Genomic DNA, 21,537 nt, shown 5'->3' on the forward strand with positions numbered 1-21,537 from the left:
AGCAAAGTTTACCGACAAAGTTGGCAATGTCCATGTTGTGGACTCAACCCACCAATCAGAGGGGATGCTTTATCATGATATTGGGATATCAGGATTGAATTTGTTAGAAATACTCACATTTTTGTGAATGAAATCACTCTGACCATGGTACCATGTTTGATAGCCTTATCCTTACTGAAAGCATTCAGCTTCAACATTGACAATGCCACTTTCCTGGCATATTTCAGAATCAACTTCATCTCAAATGGTAAGCAAAAGATTCGTAGATCTTTCCAATATGGTCTAAAGTCACATACTGAATGGGACCACAAAAACAGACATTACCAAATTAGGAAACTGAACATGTCCTCGGAGCTAATCAATAAAGAACCCCTTTGAAGATTACTGTTTTTGCATTGTTCTTCACAGTGCGAATGGGGAAACATCTTGTAAACTCTTGGGTTAATTGGGCCAGGTTCATTGTCATGATCCAGACCACTGGGGCCCGATTGATTGTAACAAGCCTGTTGCATTAATTATCACCATTACCCAAATCACACCTTTGATTAACAATTGATTTTTTTCTTGTATGCTCAAGCGCAATTATGTCATTTAGCATAAGCACAAGCCTTTCTGCATCAAAAGGCACAGGAAACCAGAACAAGAGGCCCAAGGGCCTGGCGCTCAGCTGAGTTGTTGCTGCGTTGTTCGTATATATTACATTACTCGTCAAACTCTACTAAACTAAGGACTCAAAGCCTAAGGATATTAGCTTCTGGATGTGTAACAGTGAATTACGGTAGACTGGCGCAATCTACTTCAAGCAAGCTCCACCCTTGCAATGTGTGCGCAAACAGATAACCTAACCTATATTGGACCATCAATTCTACACACAGCAACATGATTCATCCTCAGCTGTTACCATGATGATGATGATGATGATCCTTTTCGCAAATTGGTCGTCTTCTGTCTTTCTTCCATACTTCAGTGCCACCGGATGTAGTCTGCCCTTGTGGAGGGATCCTTTCAGCACCGGGACACAAGAATCCATGCGAATTGAATCACATGGAGAGACTAGCCCAATCACCCGCTTTTGGCTGGGTAGAAATGGGTAAATCTCGCAGACTGGACCTTAAACTCTACTGCCGACGTGTGAGGCCGGTCTGACAGATGAGTAAGTGGGGTCCACCTAATGCAGAAGGCACCAGTTTCCCTAACTAAAAGGGTAACATTAACAAAATGCTCTACCCAACTCTATTATTGCCTAAAGGCCTGTGTACACTAGTAAAATACAGGGCCTTGAAGGGCTTGTTGCAAAATTGTTGTAAAAATGTTGGTAAAATGTTGGTAAAATGTTGGTAAAATGTTGGTAAAATGTTGGTAAAATGTTGGTAAAATGTTGGTAAAATGTTGCTAATATTTTACTAGTGTACACCCTGCTTAAGTCAAGTGAAACTCTTAACAAACCTTAGCAGAATGCCACCATTGAAATGTTGATAATAATGATAGCAAGTAAAAACTTTAAACAGATAGACTTGATTTTTTTAACCAACTGCCACATGCGGTTTTCTTTATTTAGTAAATTTTGAGGTAAGTATTACAGAATGAAATACTTGAATACTAGAATTGCCTGGCTCTTCTGATGATTGCACTGGTGAACACCGAAGTCGATGGGATGTGCAAAGTCATAGCTCGTTCCTCTCTCTTGGTCATCTTTGAGATGTAGTCACCAAATATGTTCAAATGCAGCTGCAGATCATTCCTGTCCTGCAAAACATGATGAGGAGATAACATTTTAATTTTGATAGAATAGGTAAGCTAGCCAAGTTTTATATCAAATACAAGGCCAACAACAACTGATAAGGCGCTAGGGCCGAATGATGAAGGAAGTTCATTGATATGATTGGGAATACATTGTGATAAGAGTGATGAATCGGCCCCGTTTGAAGCATTGTGCTATGTACAGTGTGCAAGTGTCAGTGTGTATCATATCGCATTTACTGTTTGTTGACATTTCAAATCGCTGGCGTCGATCCTCAATTACACTGTTTATGTACATTGGCAACCTTACCCGATGATATCAGAACGATGTTTATTATTGTCTTGTTTATTCACATTAGTTCTGCTATGTGACAAGAGTTATTTGTTGAGAAATCCATGATTTAAAGCCGGACTTTGACATCGTTTCTCAGACCAACCAAGCTGCATTTCGCAGATCGTTTTTCAACGATCGTCGACGAACTATTTCAAATTAATCACATCCAATTAAACAATCCAAGCCTTCCCTAATGTCATCAACATGCAATAACACAAGCAGCCAAATATTGTCGCCTATGAAATTGTGAATTTAATGAGAACTTACCTCTGAATTGACAGAACGCGATCTATTCCATAGCATGGTCTCCTTACGTCTGAACTGCGCAGACTCGAGACGTGACGTTCGCTGCATGTGTGATTGGACGTGGGATAACTCGCGCGAAATTTAAAATGCTCTTCTTGGGGGTGCTCACTAAATTGCGCCAGTAACACCACCTGGTGAGAAATTCATGAACTACGCCTATTGATAATGAAAGAGAAAGCTTTGCTCTATAAAATTAGATTTGATTCATGATCCCCAACTGAGAAATCAGCTGCTGGAAAAGTTTTTGGAAAATTTCGCTTGGTGCCACCTAGTGGCCAAACCGCTCATCCTGCCGGACCCACATTTGGTCTATTCAGGAGTCCTGAAGGGTCTCAACGCCTCAGAGGGAAAATCTATCGCCTATCCGCCATAGTTTTGAAACGTGCCTGTTTAACGGACAGACAGACAGACAGACAGACAGACAGACAGACAGACAGACAGACAGACAGACAGACGGACACTCATTCTACCATTTACTCATATGAATAGCTCAGCTTTTCAGCTGAGCTAAAAATACTTCAATTTCCTCCTATTGACTTCTGTATTTTCTCGGGACTCTAACAAAACTGTTAAGATGTCTCATTCTTATGCTCCATTCACAAGGATGGAGTAGGGATGGGGTGCACAAGGAACACCCAGGACTGAATAGCCTTAGTCAGAGACAGAAAAACAACTAACAGCATGGAAGCATGAAGCTATGATGGAAGTGAACAACATTCAGGCCTTCAAATAACGCTTTATATCAAATTATCATCAATTTCCCTGCAAACAACGTTGAGTTTGCTCATGTTCAGAACCGATTAATCACCAACAATTGGTCCAATATACGCTCAACAAACAACCGCACATATGATATTATCACATGTACACTTCTAAAGCCTCTTACATTGCAACATGGAAGGATATTTTGGCCAACAAAAAGAACATAGACTAAACACAGCAATTGCTCACTTTTTCACAAGTATGAGAAACCTATTTAGTATTTTAGGTATATACCACTAAAGTGAGCGATTTGTCTTTCTATACTCTCCCCCACAGTCAGCAAAAAGAAGTAGTAAGTCTGTCGAAATCAAGCCTCTGGGTTAAATGGGAAATCTACATTTACCGTTGTGATTTTGGCCAGGGATTCTTGCTTGGCCTCAGCAGGGTAAGGCCCATCTTGACCCTAAATTTAACTTCTTCAACATGAAATGGTATAAAACCATGGAAGTCGGGATGGGAGAGGTTAAGCTGTCACCAGCCAGGTCACCCTGATTATATAGACATTAAGGCACCCCACAGCAGTGAGGCTATACTTCTGGTTTACTGCAGTGAGAGAGAAGGGCAAGCTGAAGAATGGTTGATTCAAGATACTCTCACCATTATTGCCAAGAAAGAGACTCTTCCTGTGCCATTAAAGATTTAAATAAAGGCAATAAAGATGACAAGTTCATGTTATTGGTATTGCAGCGGGAGGGATGAATCATTGGCACAGACTGTACCCAGCGGTCAGAATTCTCATGAACGATGAATTACACTGTTTGCTAGCCACATAGCATCAATCTTGCCTGCACCTGGCAAGACTTGATACATGCTAAACATGCCAGGAAGCAACAATCTTACGATTGCCTTTGAGCCACGATGCTGGCAGAGATGAAGACTGTTTGATCTGGGTAAGTATCTGCCTTGAAGATACCCTTGTTTCGGAAGTACAGTTGAACCTCTTTTCATAAAATGAATTCCACTTAGATGCGGCAAAGAAAGAAATTGTTTGTGATCAACATCAAACATACCACTGTGAGTGTTTTTCTTGGGAATGCATTACATATGTGTTGTTCGTGTGTGTTGTTTTAATGAATGCAGTACACTTGTAGCACCAAGTAACAGGGCAGAGAAACCGAAGACAGCTTTTTGTTATGAGAGAGAAAGGCCCCTCTGGTGATATTTCAAGAGAAATCATAACAAAAGCTGACCTTTCGCCTGACCCAAAGTTTGACTGCACACGAACAACTGAAATCCAGCACTTTTTTCAAGAATGCAAATGAGTGCAAATGAGGTGAACTAAAATGTTTGTTTTTCCACTTCTAAGCCAATGAGTTTTCAAAACAAACACTTCACTCGGTAAAAAACCTGTGAGTTTATCCAAACCTAATTCTCTGGTGAGGTTTCCAACCAATTTTAAAATCTATGTTTATAAGCCCCCAAACTGACCCAAAAGTTATATGGTATTTGAGTGATTGATCATGCAATCAAGTTTTATTTGGTTTAAGATGACAGATATAGATTAAGTATACATGATCATGGCATTATGATATCTAGTAAATCCGAAGTTGTTCAATCAAAAGCAAATGGATATGTACAATGGCAAATCAATGTCCCGAACTCCCAAACTCCCAAACTCCCATTGCCAGCAGGAGTCACAATCTGATTCAATGATGATACATTCCAGTCACTATCAAAGGACACCTTGATATCACTGTAACCTTATCCCAGGACCCTGAAGTCTTCACAGCATGTGATATAAATGACAAGCCCCCCCCCCCCTCCCCCCAGAGGCACACTTCGCCAGGGTTCCATGGTCCAAATGTCAGAGAACTTGTAATTTCAGTGCGGGTAACTTATTTGAATAGAGGTTGCTCTACTGGCATTCTTCCTCCAAAATGCATCAAAGAGGACTACTGGTTTGTGAAGGACAACCAACTCTACTTGGCAGGTTGCCCGATAGGCAACTTACCTAAAACCTTAAAACTGACCACTGTAAATGGCTGAAAATCATACATACCAGTCACTATCACAGGACACCTTGTCACTGGAGGCCTTATCCGAGGACACCTCCGACACGGTGTAAAAGTCTTTATCGCTAGCACCATAATAGTAATGTTCGTCACCATCATCGCTGTACTGTGATAATCGGGCCACTCGCATAGCCTTCATAAGATTACACAACATCGATGATTCGTAAAACAACACCATACACATCAGGTCAGTGAAGGGTGGACACACAGACACAGAAAAAGTCGGGGATCAAACCCCTCAAAAGCGTTACACCCAAAGTTTTTCCAAAATGTCAAGTCAGAATTGGTTAATTTGGGAAGACAGGCTATGTGTCCCCCAAAATCGCTATGATCACCTCCATCTGCCTCTTATGTATTTCCAGTTGAAACATGTCTGAGAAGTTCCGAGTTTATGAAGTCTACACATCTTCCATGATCATATCCAGAATACGAATACACTGTTGTAGGCCTACCATTTCATTCAAACATGATCCATATCCATATGGCCCCAATTCAAACTCCACCATTTGCGATGTCAACTTTTAATCAATGAAACTCTAACACTCAATCGATCGACTCCTGCTATATTTTGAAGAGAAACCTGTTTAAACTGACACTTCCAACATCCACGCTGCAACAGCAAAAAGCATGAACTAGCTTTGTCTACCAGGCATCGGGTTTGCAGCTAACATGGTGTATCAATCAATCAGCATTTTTGTTATGTAATTACCAAAGTAGCTTTCTCTATGTATAGACGGTGATCACCCAAAAAGTCACACTAACGACCTCATTAGAGACGCACATGAATCAACAAAGCCATCATAATGTTCCCACAACGAATTTGTTACGCTAATGTCATGCTAGAGAGCAAGAACGATCAGTTTGTTGCTTTCATTCAGTCGAGCTTCTCCGTATTGAGATCGCTGATGATAGTCAGCAGATGCTCACATTTATATTCCCTTTGAAAGAGAGGCAAGGGAATTTTGATCCATCGTGTCACATGTGACACAAACAGTCATCGAAGGATTAAAGCACCCAAGTTGCAAATCTACAGGTTGAGACACGTACATTTCATGACATCATTGGAGCCTAACAAATTGTTATCCTCCCTGTCGATCCCTAAGTGAGAATATCCTCATCCCAAAGCTGTGATGGGCAACAGGGGAACTTCAATTAATTTCAAACTTTCCTATAAAAGTGGGCCAACAAAGTTATCCACTGGGAATACAGCTTGTCATTCAGCTGCATTAGATTATCAAGACACGTGGACCCTATAATCCACTGAATCCAACATGAATATTACAATGAGGAATAAACCCAAAGAGAATGTAGGATATACTACTGATACTCGGGTTCGAATCTGAAGATGAAGGCCCGAAGCCAGCAGGTTTCAGCAAGACAACTTAGTTCAGCCAGTCATCAGATGATCCTCCATGTGCCCACTGAGTTTCTTCGATCAAATGAGAAGGATCCTAAAACGTTCAAATTCCAATGACAGAGCAAGCAATACCAAGGGAATGTTGGAACTCAAAGAGATCTGCTGTAGGGTTTGAAATCGAAATGCACAGACTTAACAGGTTTCTGCAACACTCCCTTGCTCTGCCATCTGATCTTCCTTCATTACCCCACAGCCCAAGAAACTACGAGCATGATCAGCTGAGAGCACAGGATGTCTAGGTTAGATCCACTCAAGACATGTATACCAAGGTAGCAAACAGGTACCAATCTTGGAGCAGTGATTCATGAATGAAAACTCCAAGGGATAAACCACTGAAAGAAGCAACTGTTCCGTGAAAGTTTCTGCAGAATGATGATGATGAATGATCAAACAGTGTGCGGATGAAAAAGTGTTTTAAAAGTGCATCCGAATCAAATTAGCAAAGAAGAACAGGGTCTAATAGGACCAAAAGTGACAGTTTTAATTTGCAGGTATAAGGGTCTCTCAACTTTGGAGATGAACACTGATAGACTCTGAACACTTCTCACTGACACAAGGAAATCCAGCAATTCTGTATGCTAAAGTTCATCTTTGCACAATATCCTCTCTGTGATGCAAGTTACCTTCCTGTACCAAGCAGTAGTTCCAAGAATGAACTTATCACACACTGAACTGAACTCGAAATGATATTTTTAAATGAAACCAAGTCCTCGAAATGGCTCTGCATAGTCACAGCTTCAGCAGGACAGATAAACACACCTCGGGTAAAGGAAACATTGACTGTCACACCGTGAGAAAGCACACACAAACTATCCAAGGTTTTGCTTCATCAGCGGTCCCCCAGGCTCAGTTATCTATCAGCCAATGCACTTCAGTTAACAACACCCTGTCTAGCCAACGATCCTGTTTCCTCAATGCCAAGAGCACAACAACAGAGACAATGCAGCCGGATCCATCCGCACTTGCAGGTTATTGAAAGAACATTTGCTCCAGAGCTAAGGAAATTAGCCAGTATCTTGTTGGGGTCTTGTTGGGTTCATCGCCCATCACAGAGGAGCAATCACATCCTGGGTCAAAGTTTCAAATTATGTATAAGCTCAAGTATTCTGCTCCGTTACCAAATGTCACTTGAAATCAGTCACCCTACATAAATGAGAGCTGGCGAGACGGTCACACTGCTACTTTTGAACAAAGCTCCCCTCAATTACAGCCCTTCTGACCAGATGCACCTCTCAGTCACTGACTGCAATGCGTACTTGACTTTCCATGTCAAATTACCCAATTCATCTGTTCATTTCCCAAGGAATGAGCCCCCAGACTGACCACCTCTAATCAACAGAAAGCCTTGGACCAAGCAGGCTGCTTTCAGCAAAACAACGGAGGAACGCAGCAAAGGAACAGACCCTCTATATAATTTCATGGTTCTCCTGATGATTCGAATGTCACATGAAAAAATGTCATCTGACATAAACTTTTTTTCTACTTTGGGTCAATTCTCAGTAGCTTTGTAAACCGATGCCCCGACACAAAGCTTCCCCTTCTAAAACAGCAATATGGAGTTGTCAAAAAGCCAGAGAGAGTACATTCCAGGAACTGCTTGGTGGTCTCTATCCTTTGCCCAACAAAAGATATTATATTTGATCAGTTCAGAGACTGGAACATCTGACATTGCCAAATTATATGAGGATGTCTTCAGGAGTGTTGCAGTAGCAGCTTGGAGATCAATCCTATTGTGGTTGTTTACAACCACTTCCTTGCACCATTCATCCATAAGATCATTGATCTTCTTCTTATTTCAAGAGCAGTTACACCCGAGGCTGTTCTACGAATGATTCAGATAGATGTTCTAAATCACAATATAAATTCCCCTCAGTCATGATCTCTTCTCCAAGATCTGCAGATCACAAGATTTCAGAAATCTGCTCATCTCCAGTTTCCAACTGTCTTGCGGGGCCAATTTGGGCACGAGCAAAACATTTCCCAAGATTCTCAAAGGTGGCAGGATCAGTAATTACAGAACCTCCCACGATTGGATAGTGGTCTCCTTGGACAAGTCTAATGCATCGTTCCTCCAAATGTTTTTAGACCAGAAAACTGAAAGTCGGCAACCATTTCCAGCAATTTCTATAGTCGCAAAAGAGAACTGGCATTTCTCATAACCCCCATTCAGCCAATGCAAGCGGAAACAGAAACTGACTGAAGCATCTGCAATACTACAATATCATTGTAGCAACATTCTAATATTTGTTGAGCGTGTATCAACAGCAATAGAGAACAGGCCACTGAGTCAGAATGTTTTGAAAAGCTCGCTTCTCGATGGTTTATCAAATGGATAGAACTAGAACAAGACGCTTGTGAAACCACTTCAGGGATTCAATTTTCTTGAAAGATTACAAAAGGGACGCCTAAAATCAATTTGTAATGAGCACGAGGCAATTAAAAATGAGTAATAGGTCATCGAGGATGCACAATGACAATTTCCAAAGATTTCACACAAGCCGCAGAAAAGCGATGAGACTGTGTCTTGTCGGGTTGTTATCTCCTGCCTGACATTCTGACTAAAGACTAGTCGATGTTGAGGCAGAGCTTGTAAAGCCTGGATATGGTCAAGTCAGGCATGCTATTTTACCTAAGACCGAGACCAAGAATCACTATTTTTCGGCTAAATGGAGGTCTTGCCTCCATAGAAAAAAAATTTTCTTGCTCCAGAAGGAACTTCTGTTGTGAACAACTGCAGGCTTCCAGCCATGCTTGTGTAGGAGGAAGAAAGCATGAAGCATGGCAACCATCTATAACACATTGTAATGCAATCCTTCATTGGTCCTGCAGGTAGGTATGTGGTACTAACCATCTCTTTCAACAACCTTCCCTACGAAAATAATTTTCGCATTTGATTTGGTGTAAACAAAACCAATGTCAAGGCAAGTTATTAAACTGATTGCTGTACATAATGAAATATAGTTTTTATGCAACTAGTGCAAACTAGCTGTTCTTTGAAGGGGTCCCTTTAAAAGTTTGTTTATGACACTATTATTCAGCAATTATTTCCCAGCTATTAGGCTATTATCTATTTGGCGCCCATACTGCTAGGAATGACAAGTGTGGTCCACTTCTTAGAAACAGATTCAGGTGTATATTTTGCTCTGTACCAAATTTCCAACTAAAAAACACAGCATCCTGGTTTAGGACCAAATGATATTTGAACTGTGACCTTCCCTTGGCAATTTTATTGAAGTTTAATACTGCATGACACACTGAGCAAACAGTTTTGTTGTTAGTCATCTGAAGTTATGTTGTCAACAGTCCAAAGGAGAAGTTGAGGAGGCTGATGGTGTTTCATCATGTTGACAACAATGTAGCAAGATTGGAATTTGTTAGAGTACATAATTATGTACACTGCGGTGCTTTTCCCAAGAGTGACTGCACAGAAAATCCACATCGTAGGAAGCTTGATTGTGCAATATGCCAAGGAGGTCAATAGATTTCTTTCTGTTTCTCATGATGTTGCAGACACATGCATTTACTCTTTCCCGAGACATCTTCTTTGACATCAGTTTGCTACTATTTTCCCATTGGGGAAAGTGATGAGCTGGGAATGGCAGCTAAGTCCAACCACGGGAGAAGTACAAAGTTAGTTTGAAGTTGTAGCCATGCAGATTTACCTCCACCAAAACTGCCCAAAACAAGTCTCTCGAATCAATGTCCAGCACACTTTTCTGGCAGCCATCCATGAGAAAAGTGCAGAACACTATGGTGTGATTGATTTTCATAGGGAATGGGGAAAAGAAAAGCATTGATTGCCCCGCAGACACACTAAAGTAAGCCTATACAAACCATTATTGAAGTATTAGACCCTTCCGAGTTTTGTAAGACATTTTCGCACCATGTGACGCAATGGGGTCAACATAATTGGCGCTCTTCTTATAATCACAAGGCGTTCTTCAGAGCATAATAGCAGGCAATTCATCGCTGTTTAACTCTGATTGTGCGGTTTTGAAAACAGCCATTCTTATAATTTTGAATCAAATTTAGGTTGGATTCAAGAAGTAAATGGTTTCGGGCTTCAAGTGTTCCCTCGTCACAAATCAAGTTAAGATTTAGACATACCAACTCACACCCCACATTTCAATCATGCAATCTATTCCCAGGAGTAATTAATTGCTTTAAAAAGTTCCCTAATCATCCATCAATGTGCTTGCAAGTGCATGCAAGTGCCCACCTTCTCCTAAACACAAGTTGCCTGCACACAGTCGGCATAACAACATGAATAGTAGGCCTTAATAGTTGGTCCCTGCAAGGTCTTAACAATGTGCATGATCCTAACAAAAGGCCTAAAGGACATCATTCCCTTAAATTTGTTTTCCTATCGACTTTTAGAAAAGTTACTGAACTCAAACCAATGTCATTACTCCAAGAGGCCTATCCTTAGAAAAGAAATGTCTGTTAATCCCCGACAAGTTTATGGTGAGCCACTGTGAAAATAGGCAGGGTGGACTCAAGTTACTTTTTGATCTGAAGGAGGATTTTTCGAGGGGGACTGCCGAGCCTCTCTCCCTGTCAAAAATGATGCTGTGGGTTTCACCGTTTCAGAAGGCATAAGGCATTTGTGCTTCGTAACAGTGTCTTTTGTTTTGTTTGCCATCCAGCAGATAAGACAGTCACCAACGAATTGAAATTATCAAGTTTTAAATAGATATCGACTTACTTCTCAACGAGTTCAAGATGCAAAAGGTATCACCAGTAAAGAGATATCGATCACTCCGAGATCGATCAATAGGAAAGTATGGGCTACATGTGCTGGCCTTTTTTTCACCAGAAGATCAGATTATAACTGTAACTCACCTTTTTCCATTGCTGATGCCAGGGCTGCCCGACTCATAGTAGAATCCAGGAATAAGGCCATAGTCTGCTAAAATCTTCAAAGAAGCTCTCGTGGGAGGTTCGATTTTAAATCTGGTCGGTAAAGATCGATTTTTCTTGCCGAAAAAGTTGAACTTTTTCGGCATCTTCGGACCTCACAACCGTCAGTCCTTATCTCTCAAGTGTACATATCCTTGGGTAATTAATTGGTATACGATTTGTACATCCTCATCACTGACGTTGCCGACTACATTATAATTACCAACTAACACTAACACCAGCCTACTACATGGATCGATTTCCTGTCTGTAAACATACATGTAGCTCCTATTCCAGGGAAAACGGTGTATAAACTAGCCAACTCACAAACACATAGAATAACACTGAACTGGTAGACTGACCAATGTAATTGGGCTTAAAACAGAGGCCAAATATAAGCTTCTACACGGCCGAACAGTGAAGACCAGACTTGTGTACAAGTTTAAAATCCAAACCTTGTCCACACCAATGGTAAAATCCACACCTGATTATGCAATCCCTGAACAACACTAAACTGTCATTGATCCACAAGGGACAATCAAAGACCCCTGTAAGTGGCCCTTTCTTCACAGGGCTCAGCCAATTAGAACTTCACACAAAGAGACAGGTTTAGATGGGGAAAAGTCAGCATGGGGGATCTGAAGTTGCTGGTGCCATTGTTTCTGATGAAATGATACATGGCCTAACCTGGGCTCATTACCCAAGCTCTGGGCATATAGGGGTGATTATTACTGATGTGCCATTAAATAGTAGTTTACAACAATTTACCCATTGGCCAGTACTACTTCTACATCAAATCACACAATAACAGTAGTTAACGGTTGTTTAGAAATGTACGTCAATGTATATAGGTACTGTTTAGAAATGTACTAAAGATATGGTTAACCCTTACGCTTAGATTTGAATGGGCCTCCAACAGGACTCAGGAGTACGACACAATGTACACTGGACATCTGAAGTGATTTTTTAGAAAAAAGCATTGTGGTTTGAAATGTTGACAGCAGATTGCAACTGATTAGCATCCTAATTGTCAAATTACTGCTACAAATTGGAAGGCCTTTGCACCAGAACATTGAGCCAAACACACATAGTACACGTTACGCAGTAATTTGCTGTATTTTGTGAGGTTATGCCAAACAACTGACCCAATTAAGCAATTTGTATCAATTTTGAAAGTTATCAATTATTAGAAAATATTTGTAGATCAAAGCAAATATTCAGAGCTATAAACTATGCAACATTTATGAAATATGAAACAGTGATGAACACAAAATGACACTCAAATACTGCCATGGAGACAACCCAATTTACCGCATTTTACGGTCAATTACCAGATTCAGAATCTCAAAATACAGAAGTCCACTTCCGTTCTTTTGACCATTGAAGTTGAGCAAACTGTAAAGAGCTCCACCCATCCCATCAGGCCAAATGAAGAAAATAAAGCATTCACTGCGAAACATTAGAAATGGAACATCACACATGTCATTGGAAGAAATCATGGTCCAAGGAACTTCTCAGGGCATAATACATGATGTTCTTATGGGCTCCTGACTACTTCCCAATTTTGGGCATCTGGGAAAGCAATTAGATGAGACCTGAAAATGCTTCTTTGCACTGCCTGACCCTGAAACAAGCACCCATCAGGAGCAATATGCAATAATATTTATGACCTAGAGTAATAACAGGAGTACTTGTATGCTCTCTAACCAGTGCAGTTGGTTTCACATACGTACCGAGAACTACATGTACGAGTATGGCAGATCCAACCCATTTGATGGACACTTTGCTAGGTTTTGGGACCTGTCAAATAATATCCTTGCTGCCCTTGCTGACAAACTGTTGTGTTAAATCATATACGGAGGGTGTTGCCCCAGCAATGAAGCTCCACCCCACACTGAGCTATCCAGAGAAAAGGGTCTTTACTTTTCAATTCAAATGGAGTGCTGTCACCTATCATAGGCTATTGAAAGAACTAAATCTTACCTCTCCTCATTGATGTCCATGGTCTCCATCTCCAAGGTCACGTCGGCAATCTCATCTTTGAGTTGCTGTAAACAAGAAAAGAGAAAATTTTCAAGTCCGAGAGATAAAGGGCGGTTAGTGGAAACTGTCGAAGTCTTTGGTTCGCAAAAATGCAGACAGCAGGGCACATCCTACAAGAATGTCCCCAACATCGGGATTCGTGACACCACATCTGGCCCTGAAGGCACTGCGTCAAAAAGAAAAGGTGGTCAAAAAGGCCATGGTAATTTTAGTACGATAAATGGATTTTGAAAGGGTTAAACAATCTTCTGAAGTATAATACTCAGAATAATCGGTGCATTGGAGATCAGCTTAGTGCTTAAAACCAAAGCATAATTTTAAGTACCAAACAGGTGTCATCAAGTGTCTCCAGAGTATAGCCGCACGTACACCACCTGAAAATGGACCACCAATCTTGGTTCGCGAACCAATGCCGCACCAATCGAAAATCCGCCTAGCGCGTACACCAGCGCTGCAGCTAGTTATAAAATCCGGCAACAGATGGCGCGCAAACAATAAGCAGAAAGCACCATTTCGAAAGCGCTGCCTGTCGCCGAACCATCTAACTAGCTAATTGCCGAACCATTAGCGCGTACACCACGACAAAGCCGAGCTTTTAACAAGCCGGGCGAATTTGTCCCATCAAGCTTGATGGGACAAATTCGCCCGGCAATTTGTATCGGCAATGGATTGCCGAACCAATTTGTCGCGGCAATGTGGTGGTGTACGTGCAATTGGTCCACCAATATTTCGTGGTGTACGTGCAGCTTATCTGATGCATTGTACTTGTAGGCCTCTGCACATCCACAGTCACAGTGGTATTGCACATACATATTCTCCAAGCATGCTTATGCTATGAGGGATGGGGCCCAAAGTGAGAGAGGCCCACAGGAATTGACTTGAATTAAATTAAATTTGGGTTTTAATCTGATTCATTTCAATTTTTCATCTGAGAAAATACACATGTGGGTATTATAACGTCTTACCCATCCTATGAAGCTGTGCTGCCCATTGTCAGAAAGACAAAACCTTTGTTGCTAATTACACATTTTTTGGCCTCATGAAATCTCGGCAGCTCCCCACAAGCTATGATTAGAGACGAACTGAACAAAGGCTTATGATACTGTACAACAGACTGAATGAATATTCATAAGGACAGATTAGGATTGTTGATCATTCACATTAATTTAATTAGTTTTTGGTAATTAATAGACTGTACAAAAAAATTCCAAGAAAGTGTATCTTTACAACATGAGCAGACCCACACCACAATATATTTCACAAAAAAAACCATGATATAAAGATAAAACTACAGGCAAGAGTCTGAGAACAAAGCAAACCTACATTGATAAAATAAACAGCTTCACTCCTAAACATGTGAACAATTTCATAAATCTTAGTAAAAATCAACAGCGCAATTTTCATGTCATCCAAACAATGAATCCATCCCGAACGCAAAATTATTAAATGTCCAAGTCATGACAAAGCGAACTGTATCGTGTAATCCGAAGGAGAGTGAATACACCGTGTCAATCTCGTGTTGGATCAGATCCATGAGTGGGCTGGGATCGTGACAGCTTGGCCCAACAATTCACTGCACACAATGTCATCGTCAAAGGTTTTGTGGATCTAACAATGAGAGGAAAGCTTCCCCTCAGCAGCAGTAGCAGAGGCTGACATGCAGGGTCGATGTTCAATAGTGTGGGGTAAATTTTAAATATCGACATGTATATAAAAGACTGTCATAACAATTCTGGTGCTCTTTTTTCAAAAACTGATGACAACATAGTTCTGCAATCCCAGAAAAAAATGTGAGATATCAATGATAATTTGCTGAATGTTTTGATAGCTTGTTAATGCATAGCACAAAAAGGATCAGTGCATAATACCCATTCTGAACCATCAGAGTTAATCGTGTAACGTTACGGAGTCCAGATCGGCGGATTGGACCCAAGGCTTGAGGGTCAAGATGATACAAAGCAGGCAATATGTCAAATTACCATTGATACTAACTTCATTGTCTTCATATATGAAGCAACTACAGCTAAAAAGACAAATCCACTTCATGAGAAATTGAACGGCACTGTGTTGAAATTCCCATCAAAATGTATACAATAACATTTTGATTTTGATTTTCATTGTTTATGCTTATCCACAAATTACCTCACCAAAGTCCACGTCAAATCTCACAATGTCTTTGTAATTTCATTTACAGATCTTATCAATCCAATTTTAATCCTATATTCTTGCATTTTTAAAATATTTTGTCCAAAATCTAGGCAAATTTTCACCAATGTCATAATTGATCTCATCCAAGTCCACGTCAAATCTCACGTGTCGTAATTTCATTTACAAATCTAATCAATCCAATTTTAATCCTATAATCTTGCCAATCCAATTTTTTAAATATTTTGTCCAAAATCTAGGCAAATTTTCACCAAATTATACAGCTTTTATGTCATAATCGATCTCGTCATGTCCCAAGTTCATCACAAGGGTTGCACAAAGGATCATAGTGATGTCCACCAGAAGTTAGGCTGACGTCAAATGGACATCCAACCTTACAACTTCATGTAAACTTAAACTTAAATTTTTAATGTGACTCAGATGTTACACACAGGTCAACAGTATGGGTCAGTCTGAGCCCTTGACTGCTTGAGAGCCAAGCTGCTAGATGGACTCGAACTTCAACTTCCATTTGACGTCAGCCTTTCTATTTGGCTGTGCTGCCACCAAGTGATGTATAAACCAAAGGTCAAAGTCCCAACATGCCATGGAAGTGCAGCAGATCTTCCCACTATTTTACATTGCAAAGCTAGATTTTCATAAAAACGGCATTGGATGCATGCAGCTCATTACTTCTTACTGGAGATTGGGCATGTGGGTGAACAGTCAGGCATGCTATGTCCAGCAGGGCCAACAATGCACAATGCCAAAAAGCCTAGAGGCCAAAAGAGGTGTTTTGCTCCCATGACTAAAAACAAAGCTAGCTGCCAGCACACATTAAATACATTATGGCAAAATTAAAATGTCCTACCTCTTTTTCAAATTCATCTCCTGTGCATTCATCAGAAAACCAGCAACTCTGGCACACAGAGGCTACTGTCCCTGGAGCCATCCGTGAACTGACTAAACATTAAATCTACTTTTTGACCTGACCTGGCATGCATGCCTGGAGTACTAGCACAAACACATGCCAATGATCAACAGAATATAACCAGATTATAAACCTACAGTCTGGCACTTGACTCATCAAGTTGACTCTATGCCCGAGTGTTTTTCAGTGTCTGACAGTGATAGCAAGCTACTAGTTTAGTGCATATTACTGCAATTTCCAATTAAGTATCATTGACTGAATGATTCTGTTTTGTAATTTGAACTTTGGATGAACTAAAACACCAATGCTATAAATGTTGTTACCTGTATTTCTTTCAGAAGCTGCTCCTTCCTCTTTCGGATGTCAACCAACAGTTCCTGTTCATCAGGGGTCAGGTCTAAAAAAAACAAATACAAAGATACAAACACCAATACCTAAATAAGGCACAACGAACAAAAGAGCATGTGGTGTGCAACCATGCGTACTTTTGTTTGCTCCTTGTTTGTTGTGGCCTTCAGTGACTTCCTCCCCCTGGTCACGACTGTTCAAGTCAGCTGTAGACGTAATGCTCATTGATCAGCTTGTGACCTTATTTTAATCCTCAACCAGAAAGTGGCTGCTCGTCAACATAAATGCAAAAATCTAGGTCGCCATATCAACGCTAAGTTTCGCCAAAATGTTGCAAATAATCCATAAATCTTTGCTGAATTCACCATCTTACATCAAATATACGTCTAAAGCTTAAATCACATCTAAAACACCTTTTGAGTGCCAAGGAGGTGCCTCTTGGAGATAATTAGGTGATGGTGATTCGCGCAAAACAAGGTTGATGACGTCACCAAAATGAAAATGTTCCAATATTTTTGTACTGAGCCGTGGATATATAATGATCGGACATTATTCAGTGCATATCAGGTGATATTATTGATCATTATATGTTTATTTAGCACACTATGGACCAGTTTATCAAGATATCTGTGAAGAAACATAAATAATTTGGTGATTTGTGGTGAAAAATAAGGGAAAAACGTGTCTTCACTTCAATGAACTTGTACGGTAAAAGTATCCATCCTACGATTCCTAGTGCTAAAACCCATCCATAGCGAGGTATCCACATGATTCAACCTAAATTTTAGCACATCATTGGTCTAAAATATAAAATGAGAAATGCCCGTGCTGGATACCAAAAAATCTAGCTTTCTGATTCGCCATTGGCTGTCAAGCTTGGCAGCGTCATAGCAACGCCAGTCACGACTGAGGATCTGACCTTCTGCTGTTCATCTGATCGAGTTTCACGGAATCTTGAATGAAATCTCTGCGACACTAAAGAAATGCATTGATCTGAGCAGTCATGTAGTGTGAGAGCCTCTATTATACCAGATGGAGGAAGCCACTGCTGGCCACAATAAACATGCAGCAAACAATGACCACACCACATGTTCTTTTATTCGTTGGGTTAAAATTTACAATCCCCGATCAAAAATGACGTAGTTTGATCGCATTCAACTAAAAATCCATTGAACAGTGGCGCTCTTTAGTCAACTGACCAAATTTTTGGGGGGGCGTGAACGGGGATTGTAAACTCGTTCCATCCGTTGTAGGCCTACCTATCTTTAATTTAGCTTTGTTTCGGCTAGCAGTGACTACTATACTATATTCATCATGCACGCTAAATCATTCATTGGTTGGTTTATATGGTTGAACCAGGCAGCCTACCACGCCTACTGAATTAGTGAATACGTAACTTACGTATCATAATCGACCTATCATAATCATCGTAGGCCAGCCCTATGCAGTATCGGTTCAGGGCCTAACTACAGAATAGCCGGGACAGTAGTAGCTCTGTACATTATGTACACTCTGTCCGGAATGAGTTTACAATCCCCGATCACACCCCAAAAAAAGGTCATCGGTTGACTATAGTTGAATGCGATCAAACTACGTCATTTCCGATCGGGGATTGTAAATTTTAACCCTCTGTCCCTCTGTACATTATGTACACATTCCTATCATTTAGCACAGAGTGTCCCGAGCAATTGCTCCTAAATTCAGTACTGCTGTATATTTGAGTGCATTCAATGCACACACACAGTACAGTGCAGTGCGGCAATGCGAAATTGGTCTATCATAATGCGAAGTCAAAATTTTGTCCATTTTCATACCCGATAAATTAAAATTTCCCTCCGACAAAGTGTGCTGCATTTTGATTTGATCGATGGTTGATGATCTTATGGATATAATAAACTAGAATAGGAATAATTCTGTACGATCTGAAGCCCTTAAAGGTGATTTAAAAACACAATGTCAATAAAATTCTTCTTCCTCTTAGTCCACCATCTTTTTTTCCGATGGGTTGCCGGAAATTCCCGAACCCTTTGGTCTCATTAGGGAGGTTTTTTTATTCATGCTTGCCCCCGTAGTTCCTAAAATCATTGATTTCTCGATCCTTACAGTACGTCAGTGTTGATTCAGCAGTTTTTTTGGCAAAGACATGTTTTTTGGAGTATCTGAAATCTAGAGCGCTACTCAATAGGCGACTAACAAGAAACTACGCATTTATACTGTTGTTGCCGACGTATGTGTACACTGAACTTGGGATGTGCGTCGGCCCCGTGTTGACATGCCGTCCAGTGCCAGTTGGTGCGTTTTTCGCTGATTTGTGCAAAATTCAACATATCTCACAAGTTCAATGGTTGACCCTCAATTTTTTTTTGATTTTTGTGTAGCGTAAGCAACTGTCTTTCATGGGAGAATAGTCACTGTAAGAATTATTCAGGAGAAATGTATAATATTTGTGGTTTTTCGTGATTGTCCGGCCCAATTGGCAATATTGCCAGGTATTTGTGATGGTGAACATGGCAATCGTATTTATAATGCTCCGTGCACGTGATTTGAAGGGTCAGTTTGGGTGTGTGATTTAGGTGACAAGGAAGATGATATGTAATTTGAATCTATCCGCCTGCTCATCACTGTAGTTACAAACTAAATGCTTATCACTATGAATTTAGCGCCGACGAGTCAAACCATTCTCTGGAGTGCTCGAACACCTAAATCAGTGTGTACTTCTCGTGTAAAATTGTTATGACAAATATATTAAAAAAACTCTCACATTAGAATATCAACTAGTGTAAGAGGTATCTATCGATAAAATCAAGATCACTTTCAGGTTGATATTTCTTGAGATGAAAACGAAAGAACATAATAATGAAGGCACATTAGCAAAACCAAAATATTGATCTTTCAGAAATTAGTTAGGTATCAAACTTTCGTTTCTCTGCTCAACGTATTTGAAGTAGTCGTGATCGCGTAATAGACGAACACCTGCTGACCTAATACTCGTAGCACAGTGACATGTGCATATCTTTGCTTATTTTGACTATTTAGCTATACAGCCATGTATATGCAACATAGTTAATTGATTCTAAGATATGCATGCAAGCCATGGTGACCAAATTGAGAATCACCGATTGTTGATGTATGGGACATGACCTATCCTCCCATGATGCAGCCGTTGCAGGCCCCTACGTCCCATATAGTGGTACCGGTACTGTTTACATCAGTCAAGGAGACACATGTTGATGGATACCATCGGTATGTGGTCTCGAGAAGCCGGTTCCAATGATCACTCGTACTTTGGAAAGATGCTGAGATTGCTCTGGGACTCGCTAGCTCCCACGGGCCCGGCTATAGTATAAAACAGCGGCACCCCGACATGCTCGGCGTCTTCGATGAGAAGGAAAAGGAGGTCCTAATCATCGAGATAGCTGTCAGCTCCGACAGACACGTCCTAGCACGTGCGGAGGAGAAACGATCGAAGTACTGTGGCTGTGATTATCTCATCTCTCTCATCATGTTGTCAACACGGTGGAGCAGCCAGGACTAATTCGGCCTGGCTGCGACTGTCTCATCTCCCTCACCATGTTGACAACTTGGCAGAGCAGCAAAGATTGATTTCGGCCTGGCTGTGACCGTCTCATCTCTCTCACCTTGTCAACAGGGTGGAGCAGCCAGGACTAATTCGGCCTGGCTGTGACTTCATCATCTCTCTCACCATGTTAACAACTTGGCAGAGCAGCCAACAAGACTGATGTGGCCTGGCTGTGACTGTCTCATCTCTCTCATCATGTTGTCAACACGGTGGAGCAGCCAGGACTAATTCGGCCTGGCTGTGACTTCCTCATCTCTCTCACCATGTTGACAACTTGGCAGAGCAGCAAAGACTGATCTGGCCTGGCTGTGACTGTCTCATCTCACTCATCATGTTGGCAGCACGGTGGAGCAGCCAGGACTGATTCGGCCTGGCTGTGACTTCCTCATCTCTCTTACCATGTTGACAACTTGGCAGAGCAGCAAAGACTGATCTGGCCTGGCTGTGACTGTCTCATCTATCTCATCATGTTGGCAACACGGTGGAGCAGCCAGGACTGATTCGGCCTGGCTGTGACTGTCTCATCTATCTCAGCATGTTGGCAATACGGTGGAGCAGCCAGGACTGATTCGGCCTGGCTGCGACTGTCTTATCTCTCTCACCATGTTGACAACTTGGCAGAGCAGCAAAGACTGATCTGGCCTGGCTGCGACTGTCTCATTTATCTCAGCATGTTAGCAACACGGTGGAGCAGCCAGGACTGATTCGGCCTGGCTGCGACTGTCTCATCTCTCTCATCATGTTGACGACTTGGCAGAGCAGCCAACAAGACTGATGTGGCCTGGCTGTGACTGTCTCATCTCTCTCATCATGTTGTCAACACGGTGGAGCAGCCAGGACTGATTCGGCCTGGCTGTGACTTCCTCATCTCTCCCACCATGTTGGCAACTTGGCAGAGTAGCCAAGACTGATTTGACCTGGCTGTGACTGTCTCATCTCTCTCACCATGATTATTGTCAACACGGTGGAGCAGCCAGGACTGATTCGGCCTGGCTGTGACTTCCTCATCTCTCTCATCAT

At 41.3% G+C, this 21,537-nt stretch overlaps 1 protein-coding gene and 1 long non-coding RNA gene across 7 annotated transcripts in view; both read right to left on the reverse strand.

The window, feature by feature from the left end:
* LOC135484823 (cytohesin-1-like) overlaps positions 1–18,919 on the reverse strand; it is a 45,167-nt gene extending 26,248 nt beyond the window's left edge. For 2 of the 6 annotated variants that reach the window (XM_064766534.1, XM_064766526.1), the window contains exons 1-3: positions 18,752–18,919; positions 16,913–16,986; positions 13,454–13,518 (exon numbers count right to left, since the gene is read on the reverse strand). In XM_064766534.1, coding sequence (XP_064622604.1) covers positions 13,454–13,518; positions 16,913–16,986; positions 18,752–18,791 — 179 coding nt within the window. In that variant the 5' untranslated portion in view covers positions 18,792–18,919. Of the gene's footprint in view, positions 1–5,141; positions 6,766–11,413; positions 12,132–13,453; positions 13,519–16,912; positions 16,987–18,751 lie in introns of those variants that run through there. The other 4 variants (XM_064766541.1, XM_064766549.1, XM_064766514.1 and 1 more) reach the window with 4 other exon arrangements.
* LOC135497853 (uncharacterized) lies at positions 1,515–2,889 on the reverse strand. The gene is made up of 2 exons (XR_010448963.1): positions 2,342–2,889; positions 1,515–1,746 (listed from the first exon to the last, which is right to left on the reverse strand). It is a non-coding gene; the product is annotated as an uncharacterized LOC135497853 (long non-coding RNA).
* Positions 18,920–21,537: the final 2,618 nt, after the last annotated feature.

Source organism: Lineus longissimus, chromosome 1 (genome assembly GCF_910592395.1).
Source record: "Lineus longissimus chromosome 1, tnLinLong1.2, whole genome shotgun sequence".
Lineage (NCBI taxonomy): Eukaryota > Metazoa > Nemertea > Pilidiophora > Heteronemertea > Lineidae > Lineus > Lineus longissimus.